Below are 14,928 nucleotides of genomic sequence, written 5' to 3'. Positions count from 1 at the left end.
GAGAAATATCGTGAGACTACGTAGGCCTATGATAGCGAGAACTCACCCAGTAGAGGGCAGAAGCAGAGAGGAGATTTATCTCAGGAAATGTGAAATGAAGCAGTAGTTTTATGGGTTTATGGAACCGTGTGTTAATCAGTGTTTAATTGGTGTTTAAGAAAGCAAGTGTGTGTAACCATCGACCTACTGGAATTCCGATTGTTCAGATAGATAGACCATTCAAAGTTCAGTGAACACAGTGCTGACGTTTGTCAAAAATATTCCATCTCAACATGGAATATCGCACATACGAGAAAACTTGAGTAAGAGAGAAACCATTATTTGTAACAAAATATGCACATTGTATATATACAATGTGCATATTTTGTTCCCCGTGGTCCCATATTCAGTAACATTATTAGTGCATAAAGTCTAACATTCCTTTATTAGGCCTATTGCAGAATCAGCGGCGGCAACCATGATCACCCGGCAGAGCCTCGCTAACTTGCCGTTCGAAACCGTTAGGCTTCACATGACAAAGTGTCAGGTCAGCACTATGCGAGCGTCTCTTTGTAAACCGGTGACGCAAACGTCCCGTCCTGTAACCCCTCCCAAGGCCACCTCTGGCAGGATGAATGCATGGCATAGCAATTAGCCTACGCGCAGCATGTTTATTTAACCGTTATAAGCACAAGACACACATCTAGCACGTGACCTGACATTAAGAATTTACATTTTAGTAATAACTACTTTATTAAACCCCAAGTTTTTTTCTCCAATCAATACAACGTAAACTGGGGTAGGCCTAATTCCCCTTGATCGGGGAGTTCAGAAGGGTTTTCTCTAGTTCGTTAGGCTACAACACCGGAAACAAAACGCGGATATGTTGGCCAAGTGTGCTCATGTGCCTGAACGTCATCCGACCCTCCCTCGCCGTTACTCTGGCACTCCTCCCTCCAACTCTTCTCAATCCGTTCTTCTTGAATAGGAGCCGGTTGATTTACGCCCTTTCCCTGCCAAAATCTCGCTAAGGATTCCTAGGTTGGAAGTTGGAATTAAAAAAACACGAAACTATTTCAGTTTAACCGTAGACCTCGGCGGGGGTAGCTCCAGCTGCTTCAGAAAACTCCTCATTGGTCGCGGCGAGTCTCAAGTTTTCACAACTAGGCTAAACTTAAGGCTATATGTTTTTTTAATAAACAACATTGGAAACATTCGATTGGACGGAAAGATGCGAACTGGCAGCAGGAGTGAAGCCGGACCTTAAACCCCAGATCAAGCACTGTCAGTACAATTAGCTGGACGGTAACTTTCTGGGTTGGACTGACTGTCTAGCGGTCGAGCTTTTTTGAATTACAGAATTAGCCTACACCGTCCTCGCGCTATAAAGGCGTGGGTCCGTGTCCTGTTACACTCGAGTTGGATCTGTACCAGTGGATAGCATACCAGAGTGAGTCCCGTTATTTTATTCACATCACCAGCACTGTTCTTGCCCTGTGGACAAGGCTGCCAGTAACCGCACGCGTATATGTTTGTGTGTTGTGAGTCAGAGCTATTCATCTTTCGCCTACCATCCACTTAACGGGCGTCATACATCAGTATGTTCCACTGCTTTTCTCTAATCGATTAACTCCTTCACCGGAGTTGCGAAGTCGTTTTCGCTCTGTCGTAGGCTGTCTTGAAATTCACAAGCCTGCTTAAAATGATCCATCTTAAAACCACGACAGGCCTAGAGACACAGATCATTGCTATCCGGCCTCAGTTCCAGTTTTACCTTCGCCCATTGCAGGCCTGGCTGCGTCGTGACAGCGCTCACTCGAACATAGCCGAATGCTGACGGAAGGAAGAGTAGCCAGTAGCGTATTTGAGTAGTGTATTTTAGTGGCTTTTGTCTAATGAGTTTTTCTGTGTTTCAAACAATCGTAACATGCAAAAAAAAAACAACACGGATCAGCTGATGTAGCGGGCTACTATTTTACTGCTTATATGAAAACAAAGTCTTACAGAGTCCAAATTGTTAATGATTAATGGTCATAAACCCATTGATGAAGAGAGTTGTATCTCCTTTGTCAGGGCCAATTGCAATCAACCATCATAATGCAAATAACAAACCTCCTGTATAACATGTTACTCACTTTTACTGCTGGGAGCTTCTAACCATAATTAGATAGATTATCAACGTTTGTTGCCATGGTGTTAAAAGATAAATGCTTTAAAGTGTTGATGGAACACATTCCTCTCGTTGATAATAACAAGCTCAGATACCTTTTGCAAAGTTAGTGGATTCCCCATCAGTCAGTGATCAAAGACTAAGAAAGACAAGGAGAGACAGGACCAAAGCTCTTTTATCATTGCCTAATAAGGCACACACACATGTTGCTTGTCTGCAGTTAGTTGCAGTTAAACATGCACTTGTTTTCAACTTCAACTTTTATTGGGTTCGGAGCAGAGTCCAAGCACTCTCCTGTAGATGCGTGAGGAGAGAGAGGGAGGGAGGTGGACGGAGGTGGAGGGAGGTGTAGCGAGGGAGGTGGAGGGAGGGAGGTGGAGGGAGGGAGGTGGAGGGAGGTGTAGCGAGGGAGGTGGAGGGAGGTGTAGCGAGGGAGGTGGAGGGAGGGAGGTGGAGGGAGGTGGAGCGAGGGAGGTGGAGGGAGGTGGAGGGAGGGAGGTGGAGCGAGGGAGGTGGAGCGAGGGAGGTGGAGGGAGGTGGAGGGAGGGAGGTGGAGCGAGGGAGGTGGAGCGAGGGAGGTGGAGGGAGGGAGGTGGAGGGAGGTGGAGGGAGGGAGGTGGAGCGAGGGAGGTGGAGCGAGGGAGGTGGAGGGAGGTGGAGGGAGGGAGGTGGAGCGAGGGAGGTGGAGGGAGGTGGAGCGAGGGAGGTGGAGGGAGGGAGGTGGAGGGAGGTGGAGGGAGGGAGGTGGAGCGAGGGAGGTGGAGCGAGGGAGGTGGAGGGAGGTGGAGCGAGGGAGGTGGAGCGAGGGAGGTGGAGCGAGGGAGGTGGAGCGAGGGAGGTGGAGGGAGGTGGAGGGAGGGAGGTGGAGCGAGGGAGGTGGAGGGAGGGACGTGGTCTGATTTTATTTGGAAAAATAAAAATGTCTCAGGCATGACCTGCATTAGACATAACCCTAACTCAACAGATGTGTCTGTGCAGTGTGTGTATCTGTATAGTATAGTGTGTGTGTGTATAGTATAGGGTGTGTGTGTCTGTATAGTATAGTGTGTGTATGTGTGTCTGTATAGTGTGTGTGTGTGTGTCTGTATAGTATAGTGTGTGTGTGTGTGTCTGTATAGTATAGTGTGTGTATGTGTGTCTGTATAGTGTGTGTGTTTGTGTCTGTATAGTATAGTTTGTGTTTGTGTCTGTATAGTATAGTTTGTTTGTGTCTGTATAGTATAGTGTGTGTGTGTGTGTATAGTATAGTGTGTGTGTCTGTATAGTATAGTTTGTGTGTGTCTGTATAGTATAGTTTGTGTGTGTCTGTATAGTATAGTGTGTGTGTGTGTCTGTATAATATAGTGTGTATGTGTCTGTATAGTGTGTGTGTGTGTATTGTATAGTATAGCGTGTGTGTGTATTGTATAGTGTGTGTATGTATTGTATAGTATAGTGTGTGTGTGCGTGTGTATTGTATAGTGTGTGTGTGTATGGTATAGTGTGTGCGTGCGTGCAGTTCCGTGTTTATATAGGTAACTCATCCAAATGAAACAAGGATACAAAGGTCATACGTTCTGTATTTTTAGGAGGACAGCTCAGTATTCGGGAGGTCAGAGAGGAGCAGCATGGCAAGGCTGTCGCTGTAACAACGTTGTAATAAGAGTTACAGGGTGATGGTTGTAAAATTGAAACAAGTTGCATGTTTCTTGATTGAATCCTCCTGACATACCGTAAGCAAAAAAGACCAACCTCTGTCTTAATCTTCTTTTCACCGTCTCTCAAATGTCTCTCTCAATCTCTCTCTATATCTCCCCTTTACTATCTCTCTCTCTCTCTCTCTCTCTCTCTCTCTCTCTCTCTCTCTCTCTCTCTCTCTCTCTCTCTCTCTCTCTCTCTCTCTCTCTCTCTCTCTCACTATCTTTTTCTCTCTATCTTATTCTCTCTTGCTCTCTCTGTGATCTTGTCAGAGGGACAGTGTATTGACTCAGTGGGAGTGACTCAGAGGGCAGCTGCACTAGGCTGGCCCCCAGTGGGAGTGACTCAGAGGGCAGCTGCACTAGGCTGGCCCCCAGTGGGAGTGACTCAGAGGGCAGCTGCACTAGGCTGGCCCCCAGTGGGAGTGACTCAGAGGGCAGCTGCACTAGGCTGGCCCCCAGTGGGAGTGACTCAGAGGGCAGCTGCACTAGGCTGGCCCCCAGTGGGAGTGACTCAGAGGGCAGCTGCACTAGGCTGGCCCCCAGTGGGAGTGACTCAGAGGGCAGCTGCACTAGGCTGGCCCCCAGTGGGAGTGACTCAGAGGGCAGCTGCACTAGGCTGGCCCCCAGTGGGAGTGACTCAGAGGGCAGCTGCACTAGGCTGGCCCCCAGTGGGAGTGACTCAGAGGGCAGCTGCACTAGGCTGGCCCCCAGTGGGAGTGACTCAGAGGGCAGCTGCACTAGGCTGGCCCCCAGTGGGAGTGACTCAGAGGGCAGCTGCACTAGGCTGGCCCCCAGTGGGAGTGACTCAGAGGGCAGCTGCACTAGGCTGGCCCCCAGTGGGAGTGACTCAGAGGGCAGCTGCACTAGGCTGGCCCCCAGTGGGAGTGACTCAGAGGGCAGCTGCACTAGGCTGGCCCCCAGTGGGAGTGACTCAGAGGGCAGCTGCACTAGGCTGGCCCCCAGTGGGAGTGACTCAGAGGGCAGCTGCACTAGGCTGGCCCCCAGTGGGAGTGACTCAGAGGGCAGCTGCACTAGGCTGGCCCCCAGTGGGAGTGACTCAGAGGGCAGCTGCACTAGGCTGGCCCCCAGTGGGAGTGACTCAGAGGGCAGCTGCACTAGGCTGGCCCCCAGTGGGAGTGACTCAGAGGGCAGCTGCACTAGGCTGGCCCCCAGTGGGAGTGACTCAGAGGGCAGCTGCACTAGGCTGGCCCCCAGTGGGAGTGACTCAGAGGGCAGCTGCACTAGGCTGGCCCCCAGTGGGAGTGACTCAGAGGGCAGCTGCACTAGGCTGGCCCCCAGTGGGAGTGACTCAGAGGGCAGCTGCACTAGGCTGGCCCCCAGTGGGAGTGACTCAGAGGGCAGCTGCACTAGGCTGGCCCCCAGTGGGAGTGACTCAGAGGGCAGCTGCACTAGGCTGGCCCCCAGTGGGAGTGACTCAGAGGGCAGCTGCACTAGGCTGGCCCCCAGTGGGAGTGACTCAGAGGGCAGCTGCACTAGGCTGGCCCCCAGTGGGAGTGACTCAGAGGGCAGCTGCACTAGGCTGGCCCCCAGTGGGAGTGACTCAGAGGGCAGCTGCACTAGGCTGGCCCCCAGTGGGAGTGACTCAGAGGGCAGCTGCACTAGGCTGGCCCCCAGTGGGAGTGACTCAGAGGGCAGCTGCACTAGGCTGGCCCCCAGTGGGAGTGACTCAGAGGGCAGCTGCACTAGGCTGGCCCCCAGTGGGAGTGACTCAGAGGGCAGCTGCACTAGGCTGGCCCCCAGTGGGAGTGACTCAGAGGGCAGCTGCACTAGGCTGGCCCCCAGTGGGAGTGACTCAGAGGGCAGCTGCACTAGGCTGGCCCCCAGTGGGAGTGACTCAGAGGGCAGCTGCACTAGGCTGGCCCCCAGTGGGAGTGACTCAGAGGGCAGCTGCACTAGGCTGGCCCCCAGTGGGAGTGACTCAGAGGGCAGCTGCACTAGGCTGGCCCCCAGTGGGAGTGACTCAGAGGGCAGCTGCACTAGGCTGGCCCCCAGTGGGAGTGACTCAGAGGGCAGCTGCACTAGGCTGGCCCCCAGTGGGAGTGACTCAGAGGGCAGCTGCACTAGGCTGGCCCCCAGTGGGAGTGACTCAGAGGGCAGCTGCACTAGGCTGGCCCCCAGTGGGAGTGACTCAGAGGGCAGCTGCACTAGGCTGGCCCCCAGTGGGAGTGACTCAGAGGGCAGCTGCACTAGGCTGGCCCCCAGTGGGAGTGACTCAGAGGGCAGCTGCACTAGGCTGGCCCCCAGTGGGAGTGACTCAGAGGGCAGCTGCACTAGGCTGGCCCCCAGTGGGAGTGACTCAGAGGGCAGCTGCACTAGGCTGGCCCCCAGTGGGAGTGACTCAGAGGGCAGCTGCACTAGGCTGGCCCCCAGTGGGAGTGACTCAGAGGGCAGCTGCACTAGGCTGGCCCCCAGTGGGAGTGACTCAGAGGGCAGCTGCACTAGGCTGGCCCCCAGTGGGAGTGACTCAGAGGGCAGCTGCACTAGGCTGGCCCCCAGTGGGAGTGACTCAGAGGGCAGCTGCACTAGGCTGGCCCCCAGTGGGAGTGACTCAGAGGGCAGCTGCACTAGGCTGGCCCCCAGTGGGAGTGACTCAGAGGGCAGCTGCACTAGGCTGGCCCCCAGTGGGAGTGACTCAGAGGGCAGCTGCACTAGGCTGGCCCCCAGTGGGAGTGACTCAGAGGGCAGCTGCACTAGGCTGGCCCCCAGTGGGAGTGACTCAGAGGGCAGCTGCACTAGGCTGGCCCCCAGTGGGAGTGACTCAGAGGGCAGCTGCACTAGGCTGGCCCCCAGTGGGAGTGACTCAGAGGGCAGCTGCACTAGGCTGGCCCCCAGTGGGAGTGACTCAGAGGGCAGCTGCACTAGGCTGGCCCCCAGTGGGAGTGACTCAGAGGGCAGCTGCACTAGGCTGGCCCCCAGTGGGAGTGACTCAGAGGGCAGCTGCACTAGGCTGGCCCCCAGTGGGAGTGACTCAGAGGGCAGCTGCACTAGGCTGGCCCCCAGTGGGTCTGAGTGGGACTGGATGGATGATATGAGTCACCGTGTACCAGTCCCTCCGACAGACTCACGCTCGGCCCTCCTCCCAAATCTCCCTGGACTTCTGCCCAACACAGTCCTCCCCAGGTTGGCATGACGATCCAAGATGACTTTGAGATTCCGTAGTGTGTGGATGCCATGACAGTTGGATCACTCCCCAGTTCAAATTCATTGTTTACATTCTCCCCCTATCCTGTAGCGGGCGCTAGCACGGTCTACCCCTATGCTCTACACAGTCTGCTGCCCCTGCTCAGGTCCAGGGCGGGAGGGTCTCATCTCCTTGGCTAAGATTGAACACAACCGCTGATGTTATGCCAAGCACAGCTGGGTGGTTGAATCAGCGTCCTCTGATGATGTGAAGGCTAACTAGCTTCATTAGGAACTCACTAATGCGGCTGAAGACTCGGCTACTGTCAGATTGTGTTGAAGCATGCTGGATCTTTTATCACTCGCACTGTTTCCGTTCCCTGAAATGAACAGCTGAAACGAGGGGTTATTATCCTGGAAAATCTCAGAAAGAGAGAGATGGAGAGAGAGATGGAGACAGAGAGGGGGAGAGAGATGGAGAGAGAGAGAGAGATGGAGAGAGAGAGGGAGAGAGAGAGGGAGAGAGAGATGGAGAGGCGTGAGGGAGGGAAAAGTGAGAGAGGACTTCTTCTCTCCCACCCCTGCCAAAAGCATCCTCATTTCCTATTGGTCCAATAAAATGGTCAGAGTCTGGTCATGTGTTCACGTCTGCCAATGAGAAGGGAAGTTAGTTTTTGGGCAGAATTGCTGTGGCATGCTGTTTGCATGAGCTGACATGAGCCTGTCTTCAATAGACAGAAACAGCAAGGCATACACAGACATGCTAACCTGTCAACAGCTTCATCCAATCACACATTTACACAAAATACTAACATCACGCAGGAAAAGAAACAACGCTCTTTTCTGAGACACTGTTTACACTCACTTTGTGTGTGTGTGTGTGTGTCTGGGGTTGTTGAGCAGACATTATTTGTGAAGCCAGTGCATTACATTTTCTGACTGTGATGGGTGGGTTGCAGTCTTTGCACTGGATCTGTTTATCTAACGGACCATGGTTCCTTCTGAGGGACTGGACAGTTACTGGTTACACATGTGCACGAACGGTGGTTTCAAGTTTGTTAAGGTAGTATGAAGAGTAGGTGTGATGTTTTGATCCTTAATTCTATGTCAGGTCAACAAAAGCCACCTTCTGTCTCTACTCCTCTTCCTCCTCACCTGCGCTGTAGCGTCCTGTCTGTCAGATGGGGAGCATCTGACTAGGGGAGTCAGATGGCTGAGCGGTGAGGGAGTCGGGCTAGTAATCTGAAGGTTGCCGGTTCGATTCCCCGGCCGGGGCAAAGAACGAGGATTCAATGTCACATGACCTTTTGCATTCTCCACAGTACACACACTCACTCACACACACACACACACACACACTCACACACACACACACTCAGCGCCATGGTTGTGAACAAGGATGCTTGTGTTCATGGGGAGGCCCGGAGGGGAGGCTGGGGAGACACAACAAGACAGTTGGAGAGGCAGAGGCAGACAGAACGTGCTCCCAGGCTTACGTCTGAACGACCAGACAGATTACAACCGTCCGGCTGTGCTGGGTCGGTGCAGGAGAAGCTGGGTGGGGAGGAGAGGAGGCCAGAGAGGAGGCCAGAGAGGAGAGGAGGCCAGGGAGGAGGCCAGAGAGGAGAGGAGGCCAGGGAGGAGGCCAGAGAGGAGAGGAGGCCAGGGAGGAGAGGAGGCCTGGGAGGAGAGGAGGCCAGAGAGGAGAGGAGGCCAGGGAGGAGAGGAGGCCAGAGAGGAGAGGAGGCCAGGGAGGAGAGGAAGCCAGGGAGGAGAGGAGGCCAGGGAGGAGAGGAGGCCAGGGAGGAGAGGAAGCCAGGGAGGAGAGGAGGCCAGGGGAGGAGGCCAGAGAGGAGAGGAAGCCAGGGAGGAGAGGAAGCCAGGGAGGAGAGGAGGTCAGGGGAGGAGGCCAGGTTGGGACTCTTCTTGTCTCAGTCCTGTTGGAAGCTGTTGTAACAGGAAACGTGCGTCATGCATAACCCGATGATGAAGTTGAGTAAGAACTGAGTAACTGAACTGTGACAACTTTCATAACCAAAATGTCCTGTGTGTGTGTTGTTGGGTGTGTGTGTGTGTGTGACATTATCTAAGGTTAACTTTTTGGGGTTCAGTAAAGTGTTGCAAGTAAATGATCACTGTGCCAGTACAGCCAAGCCAACTGCCTCATCTCAAAGAGGCAGCCCCAGAATCTGCATTCAATCTTTTCAGCTTTATAACTAACCCTGACAACCAGACTAGTCCAGTCCCAAACAGGCTTCATACCCATCCTCTCTGGACTCATCTCTAGATGATTCCTGGTCCTATCCTTCTGTGGTGTGTGTGTGGTGTGTGGGTGTGTGGTGTGTGTGTGTGTTTAAAACCTGCAGCTAGATCAGGCCTGGGATGGCCTTTACACCACTCAGCTATCTGCCACAATCGGCTGGTCATGAAGGCTGTGAGCAAGAAGGGGGGGGGTTTGGATGTGGAGCTCGGGGGGGTGGGGGGGGTGGAGGAGGAGGGAGAGAGCTGGGGGAGGAGAGGGAGAGAGCTGGGGGAGGAGAGGGAGAGAGCTGGGGGAGGAGAGGGAGAGGGGGAACTGGAGCCTGGGTTGAGGGCGACTGTGTGGGTGGAGGAGTGTGTAAGTGTGGGGGCACTCCCTTGCTCCAGAACATGTATGAATCACTTCCTCCAGATGCTTGTGCTGCCTAACTCTCGCTCTCCGCTTTCGGCCACTCCTTAATGTTGCATTCATGTTGAGGTGAAATCCCCCCAACTGGACTTGTCTTTAAGGAGTGGATCACGGTGTGATCAGAGGCATGATGCTATATACATGATGGTAGAGCAAACCTGGTTTTCATTTTGGTTGGACGTTCCTCAAGAGGTCCTACCACCACCTGGTGAATTTGAAGCTTTTCTATGCTTTATGAGTGAACTACAGACCTAATAAGACCTGCAGTATTTAAACTGGGCAGCATCTAATTCCTGTTTATTGTGTTGCTTAATAATCTTTCATTTTTAAACCTGCAGATTAGTTAGTAATGCAAAAAAGGTTTGTATTAAAATGGCTCAGAACATGGACTTTGCACACCTAAAACACTTTGTAAACCTTTTGGAACATTGTGTGAACTGCTGTTTCTCTTCAACATATGGGAACACTTGTTCACTCCCTCTACAGAATTTAGTGTTAAACTCTCCCCTCCCCTCCCCTCCCCTCCTCTCCTCTCCTCTCCTCTCCTCCCTCCCCTCCCCTACTCTCCCCTCCCCTGCCCTCCTCTCCTCTCTCCTCCTCTCCCCTCCCCTCCTCTCCTCCTCTCCTCTCCTCTCCTCTCCTCTCTCCCCTCCTCTCCTCTCCTCTCCTCTTCCCTTCCCTCCCCTCCCCTCCTTTCCCCTCCCCTCCCTTCTCCCCTCCTCTCTCATCCTCTCTCCTCCTCTCCCCTCCTCTCCCCTCGTCTGCCCTCCTCTCTCCTCCTTTCCCCTCCTCTCTCCTCCTCTCTCCTCCTCTCTCCCCTCCTCTCTCCTCCTTTCCCCCCCTCTCCCCTCCCCTCCCCTCCTCTCCAGAATGCTGGAGGATCTGAGGGCGTGGTTTTGGCAGGAGACGCTGTGGTTCCCAGAAGGTCTGGGATGGGCCGACCTTGAGAGCAAAGATGGACGGGTCTACGCTAAAACTAGCGACCTCTGGGCCGCCCTGCCCATCGCCCTGGCTTTCCTTGTGGTGCGACAGATCTTTGAAAGGTCAGTACCTCTGTCTGACTACCCCTCACCGCTTCACTCCTCCTACAGCGGCACTCGCTGGGAGTTCTCCTTAGTTTGTCTATTCTCTTTATTCTCCTCCATCTCTGTCCTCCCTGTTCCCCTCATCCATCTGCCTTTCTGTTCTCTAAAGGGTCACCTCTGTTCTTGCCTGCTGCATCTCCTCTCCTCTCTCCTCCTCTCCCCTCCTCTCTCATCCTCTCTCCTCCTCTCCCCTCCTCTCCCCTCGTCTGCCCTCCTCTCTCCTCCTTTCCCCTCCTCTCTCCTCCTCTCTCCTCCTCTCTCCCCTCCCCTCCTCTCTCCTCCTTTCCCCTCCTCTCTCCTCCTCTCCCCTCCCCTCCTCTCTCCTCCTCTCCCCTCCTCTCTCCTCCTCTCTCCCTCTCTCCTCCTCTCCCCTCCTCTCTCCTCCTCTCTTATCCTCTCCTCTCCTCCTCTCTCCTCCTCTCTCCTCCTCTCCCCTCCTCTCTCCTCTCTCCTCCTCTCCCCTCCTCTCCCCTCCTCTCCTCCCCTCTCTTCTCCTCTCTCCTCCCCTCTTCTCCCCTCTCTCCTCCTCTCCCCTCCTCTCTCCTCTCTCCTCCTCTCCCCTCCTCCCTCTCTCCTCCCCTCTCTCCTCCTCTCTCCTCCCCTCTTCTCCCCTCTCTCCTCCTCTCTCCTCCGCTCCCCTCCTCTCTCCTCTCTCCTCCTCTCCCCTCCTCTCCTCCCCTCTCTCCTCCTCTCTCCTCCCCTCTTCTCCCCTCTCTCCTCCTCTCTCCTCCTCTCCCCTCCTCTCTCCTCTCTCCTCCTCTCCCCTCCTCCCTCCTCCCCTCTCCCCTTCTCTCCTCCCCTCTCTCCTCCTCTCTCCTCCCCTCCTCTCCCCTCCTCTCCTCTCTCCTCCTCTCCTCTCCCCTCCTCTCCTCCCCTCCTCTCCTCTCTCCTCCTCTCCCCTCCTCTCCTCCCTCCTCTCCTCTCTCCTCCTCTCCTCTCCTTTACTCTCTATCTCTCTCCTCCCCTCTTCTCCCCTCCTCTCCTCTCTCTTCTCCTCTCCTTTACTCTCTATCTCTCTCCTCCCCTCCTCTCCCCTCCTCTCCTCCCCTCTTCTCCCCTCCTCTCCCCTCCTCCCTCCTCCCCTCTCCCCTCCTCTCCTCCCCTCTTCTCCCCTCCTCTCCTCTCTTCTCCCCTCCTCTCCCCTCCTCTCCTCCCCTCTTCTCCCCTCCTCTCCTCTCCCCTCCTCTCCTCCCCTCTTCTCCCCTCCTCTCCTCTGCCCTCCTCTCCTCCCCTCTTCTCCCCTCCTCTCCTCTCTCCTCCTCTCCTCTCCTTTACTCTCTATCTCTCTCCTCCCCTCTTCTCCCCTCCTCTCCCCTCCTCCCTCCTCCCCTCTCCCCTCCTCTCCTCCCCTCTTCTCCCCTCCTCTCTTCTCCCCTCCTCTCCTCTCCCCTCCTCTCCTCCCCTCTTCTCCCCTCCTCTCCTCTCTTCTCCCCTCCTCTCCTCTCCCCTCCTCTCCTCCCCTCTTCTCCCCTCCTCTCCTCTCCCCTCCTCTCCTCCCCTCTTCTCCCTCCCCTCTCCTCTCCCCTCCCCTCCTCTCCTCCCCTCCTCTCTCCTCCTCTCCTCTCCCCTCCTCTCCTCTCCCCTCCTCTCCTCTCCTCCCCTCTTCTCCCCTCCCCTCCTCTCTCCTCCTCCTACAACCTTTTAGTCATACCCCCACTTTTGCTTGGTCTGCATCTCTGCTTCTCTCTCTCCTTGGTCTGCATCTCTGCTTCTCTCTCTCCTTGGTCTGCATCTCTGCTTCTCTCTCTCCTTGGTCTGCATCTCTGCTTCTCTCTCTCCTTGGTCTGCATCTCTGCTTCTCTCTCTCCTTGGTCTGCATCTCTGCTTCTCTCTCTCCTTGGTCTGCATCTCTGCTTCTCTCTCTCCTTGGTCAGATTATTTTACCTCAGCCAGTCATTTCATCTGTGGGTGTCTGTTTTTTTTCTTTCAAAGTCAATCATCACATCTCTGGTTTCCTGTACCTTCTCTCTCTGTCTTTGTCACACCTAGTGTGTACAACCATTACAAGTGCATTCTGTCATTTACGATTCAATCAAAATGTTCATGTATATTGGCAGTGTCAATTTTAAGAAATGCATTTCAAACAGTTGCCCTGAAAGCCAAAAACCCCCCAATGCACCTGAAGACAGCCCGCGCTGATAGACCATGTCTCATCTCCAACCGCTCTGTGTTGCTCTGTCCACCAATCTTCATTTCACCTAACCTCTCAGTTTGTCCACCCCCCCTCATCCCTCCCTCCCGCCATCCGTGTGTCTCTGCAGGACAGTGGCTGGACCTCTCGCTGTGTTGCTGGGGGTGAAAGAGACCGTTCGACTCAGGGTGTCACCCAACTCCACACTGGAGTTCCACTACTGTAACATAACTAAGAACCCCACACAGGTAACACAACAAATAGGAGCCAGCATACGTCTCTGCAGCACAGCCATACCCGCCCAGTACTACCACTAACCACCACTCAGCCCCACCCGGAGGCCCTGATCATAGACTCAGAGTTTGACTAGGTCACGTTTCTCTCTTCCTCTCTCCCCCTCTCCCTCTCTCTGTCTCTCTCTCAGAGTTCTGTAGACAGTCTGTCCAAGCAGACAGGGAGTTCAGAACGGCAGGTGCAGCGATGGTTCCGGAGACGCAGGAACCAGGACAGACCCTGTCTGCTGAAGAAGTTTAGAGAGGCCAGGTAGGCAAAACGTCTCTCTCCCTCTCTCTCTCTCCGGCTCTCTCTGACTCTCTCTCTCTCTCTTCGGCTCTCTCTGACTCTCTCTCTCTCTCTCCCTCTCTCTCTCTCCGGCTCTCTCTGACTCTCTCTCTCTCTCCCTCTCTCTCTCTCCGGCTCTCTCTGACTCTCTCTCTCTCTCTCTCTCTCTCTCTCTGTACATGTAACACACATGATCACACAAACACACACTCAAACACACACTCAAACACACACTCAAACACACACTGGACCACCTGCCCTGCCCATCTCTCCTACACTGCCCCCTGACACATCAGGGGGTCAAAGTCTGATTCTTCAGACTTTGAATCTTCTGAATTCTTTTTATATCTTCTTTGTATATCCCACACACACTCTGTGTGTGTGGGATATACACACTCTCTCACGCAGACTGCTTTTGTGGAGGCCTAACCCCTCCGTACTGCCCCCCCCCTTCCCTCCCCCTCCCAACCTCCAGACCTAAAGGACTGTCTGACTCAATCGCCAACCTCAGCTTATTTATATCTCTCTGTCTCGGTGTTGTCATCAAATTGGAACGGGGGCCGTTGTACTAATGCTGTGATTACTGGATAAGACCAGAGAGCACTGACAGGCAGAGAGCAGACTGATGCTCACATCTGCTTTTGTCAAATCCTCCATTAGTGGACTTACAAGCTGCTGGTCCAGCACTGTGATCGATGGCACGGCCTGCTGTTGCACACACAGTGTGTGTGTGTGTGTAGTTACTAGTTCCACCATCCGTCATCCTTCCTTTATCAGTTTGCATCTTACTTATTGGGAATTTCAGTGTGTGTTTATGAAAGCATGTTAGAATTGACCTGTGTCACTGTGGGTTTGGAGACAGTTTGTGTGTTTGTTGGTGTGTTTGTTGGTGTGCGTTTTCATGTGTTTTCTTTTTTTCATGAATCACAGCATCTTTTTCCTGAATGAATCTGTTGTTTTTCTTTGGACAACAGGCTCACTGTCTCTCTCTGCTATCTCTTTTTTACAGCTACTATTGTTTCCATATCTCTCTCCCTTTCTGTCTCTTCGCACTCTGTGTGTGTGTGTGTGTGTGTGTGTGTGCACGCAGATGTGTGTATGTGTCCTTACTTGACATTGTTGGTGTAGCAGATTTGACCAGACATTCAGTACTGCTCAAATAATCCCTCTGTGAAAGTGTGTGGCTACATACTTGTCTGTCAGTGCTCTCTACCTCACCATCAACTACAACGTGTATATTTGTGTCTTCTCTTGCAGTTGGAGATTCACCTTTTACCTGCTTGCTTTCATCGCTGGTCTGGCTGTCCTCGTCGACGTGAGTAGCACTGTTTAACCCTCACATCGCTCACCTGGTCAACGTGACACCAAACGCCAAGAACAGCCGCCATGACGACGCAGACCTTGGCTCGTGTCGGCCATGATGTTATTAACGGCATGAAGACCGGTTTGGTGTCTGGTGTTGTAATGTGTGTCTCTGTCTGCCCTGTTAGAAACCCTGGCTGTACGACGTCAAG

At 53.9% G+C, this 14,928-nt stretch overlaps 1 protein-coding gene across 1 annotated transcript in view; it reads left to right on the top strand.

The window, feature by feature from the left end:
* The first annotated feature begins 943 nt into the window (after positions 1–943).
* Positions 944–14,928, top strand: part of cers2b (ceramide synthase 2b) — a 16,478-nt gene continuing 2,493 nt past the window's right edge. The window contains exons 1-6 of the mRNA XM_062465957.1: positions 944–1,429; positions 10,507–10,680; positions 12,984–13,101; positions 13,278–13,396; positions 14,672–14,729; positions 14,905–14,928. The exon at positions 14,905–14,928 is cut by the window's right edge and continues 27 nt beyond it. Coding sequence (XP_062321941.1) covers positions 10,508–10,680; positions 12,984–13,101; positions 13,278–13,396; positions 14,672–14,729; positions 14,905–14,928 — 492 coding nt within the window. The 5' untranslated portion in view covers positions 944–1,429; position 10,507. The remainder of the gene's footprint in view (positions 1,430–10,506; positions 10,681–12,983; positions 13,102–13,277; positions 13,397–14,671; positions 14,730–14,904) is intronic.

This window comes from Osmerus eperlanus, chromosome 7 (assembly GCF_963692335.1).
Source record: "Osmerus eperlanus chromosome 7, fOsmEpe2.1, whole genome shotgun sequence".
NCBI classification, from domain to species: domain Eukaryota; kingdom Metazoa; phylum Chordata; class Actinopteri; order Osmeriformes; family Osmeridae; genus Osmerus; species Osmerus eperlanus.
This window is presented reverse-complemented; position numbering and strand designations above follow the sequence as displayed.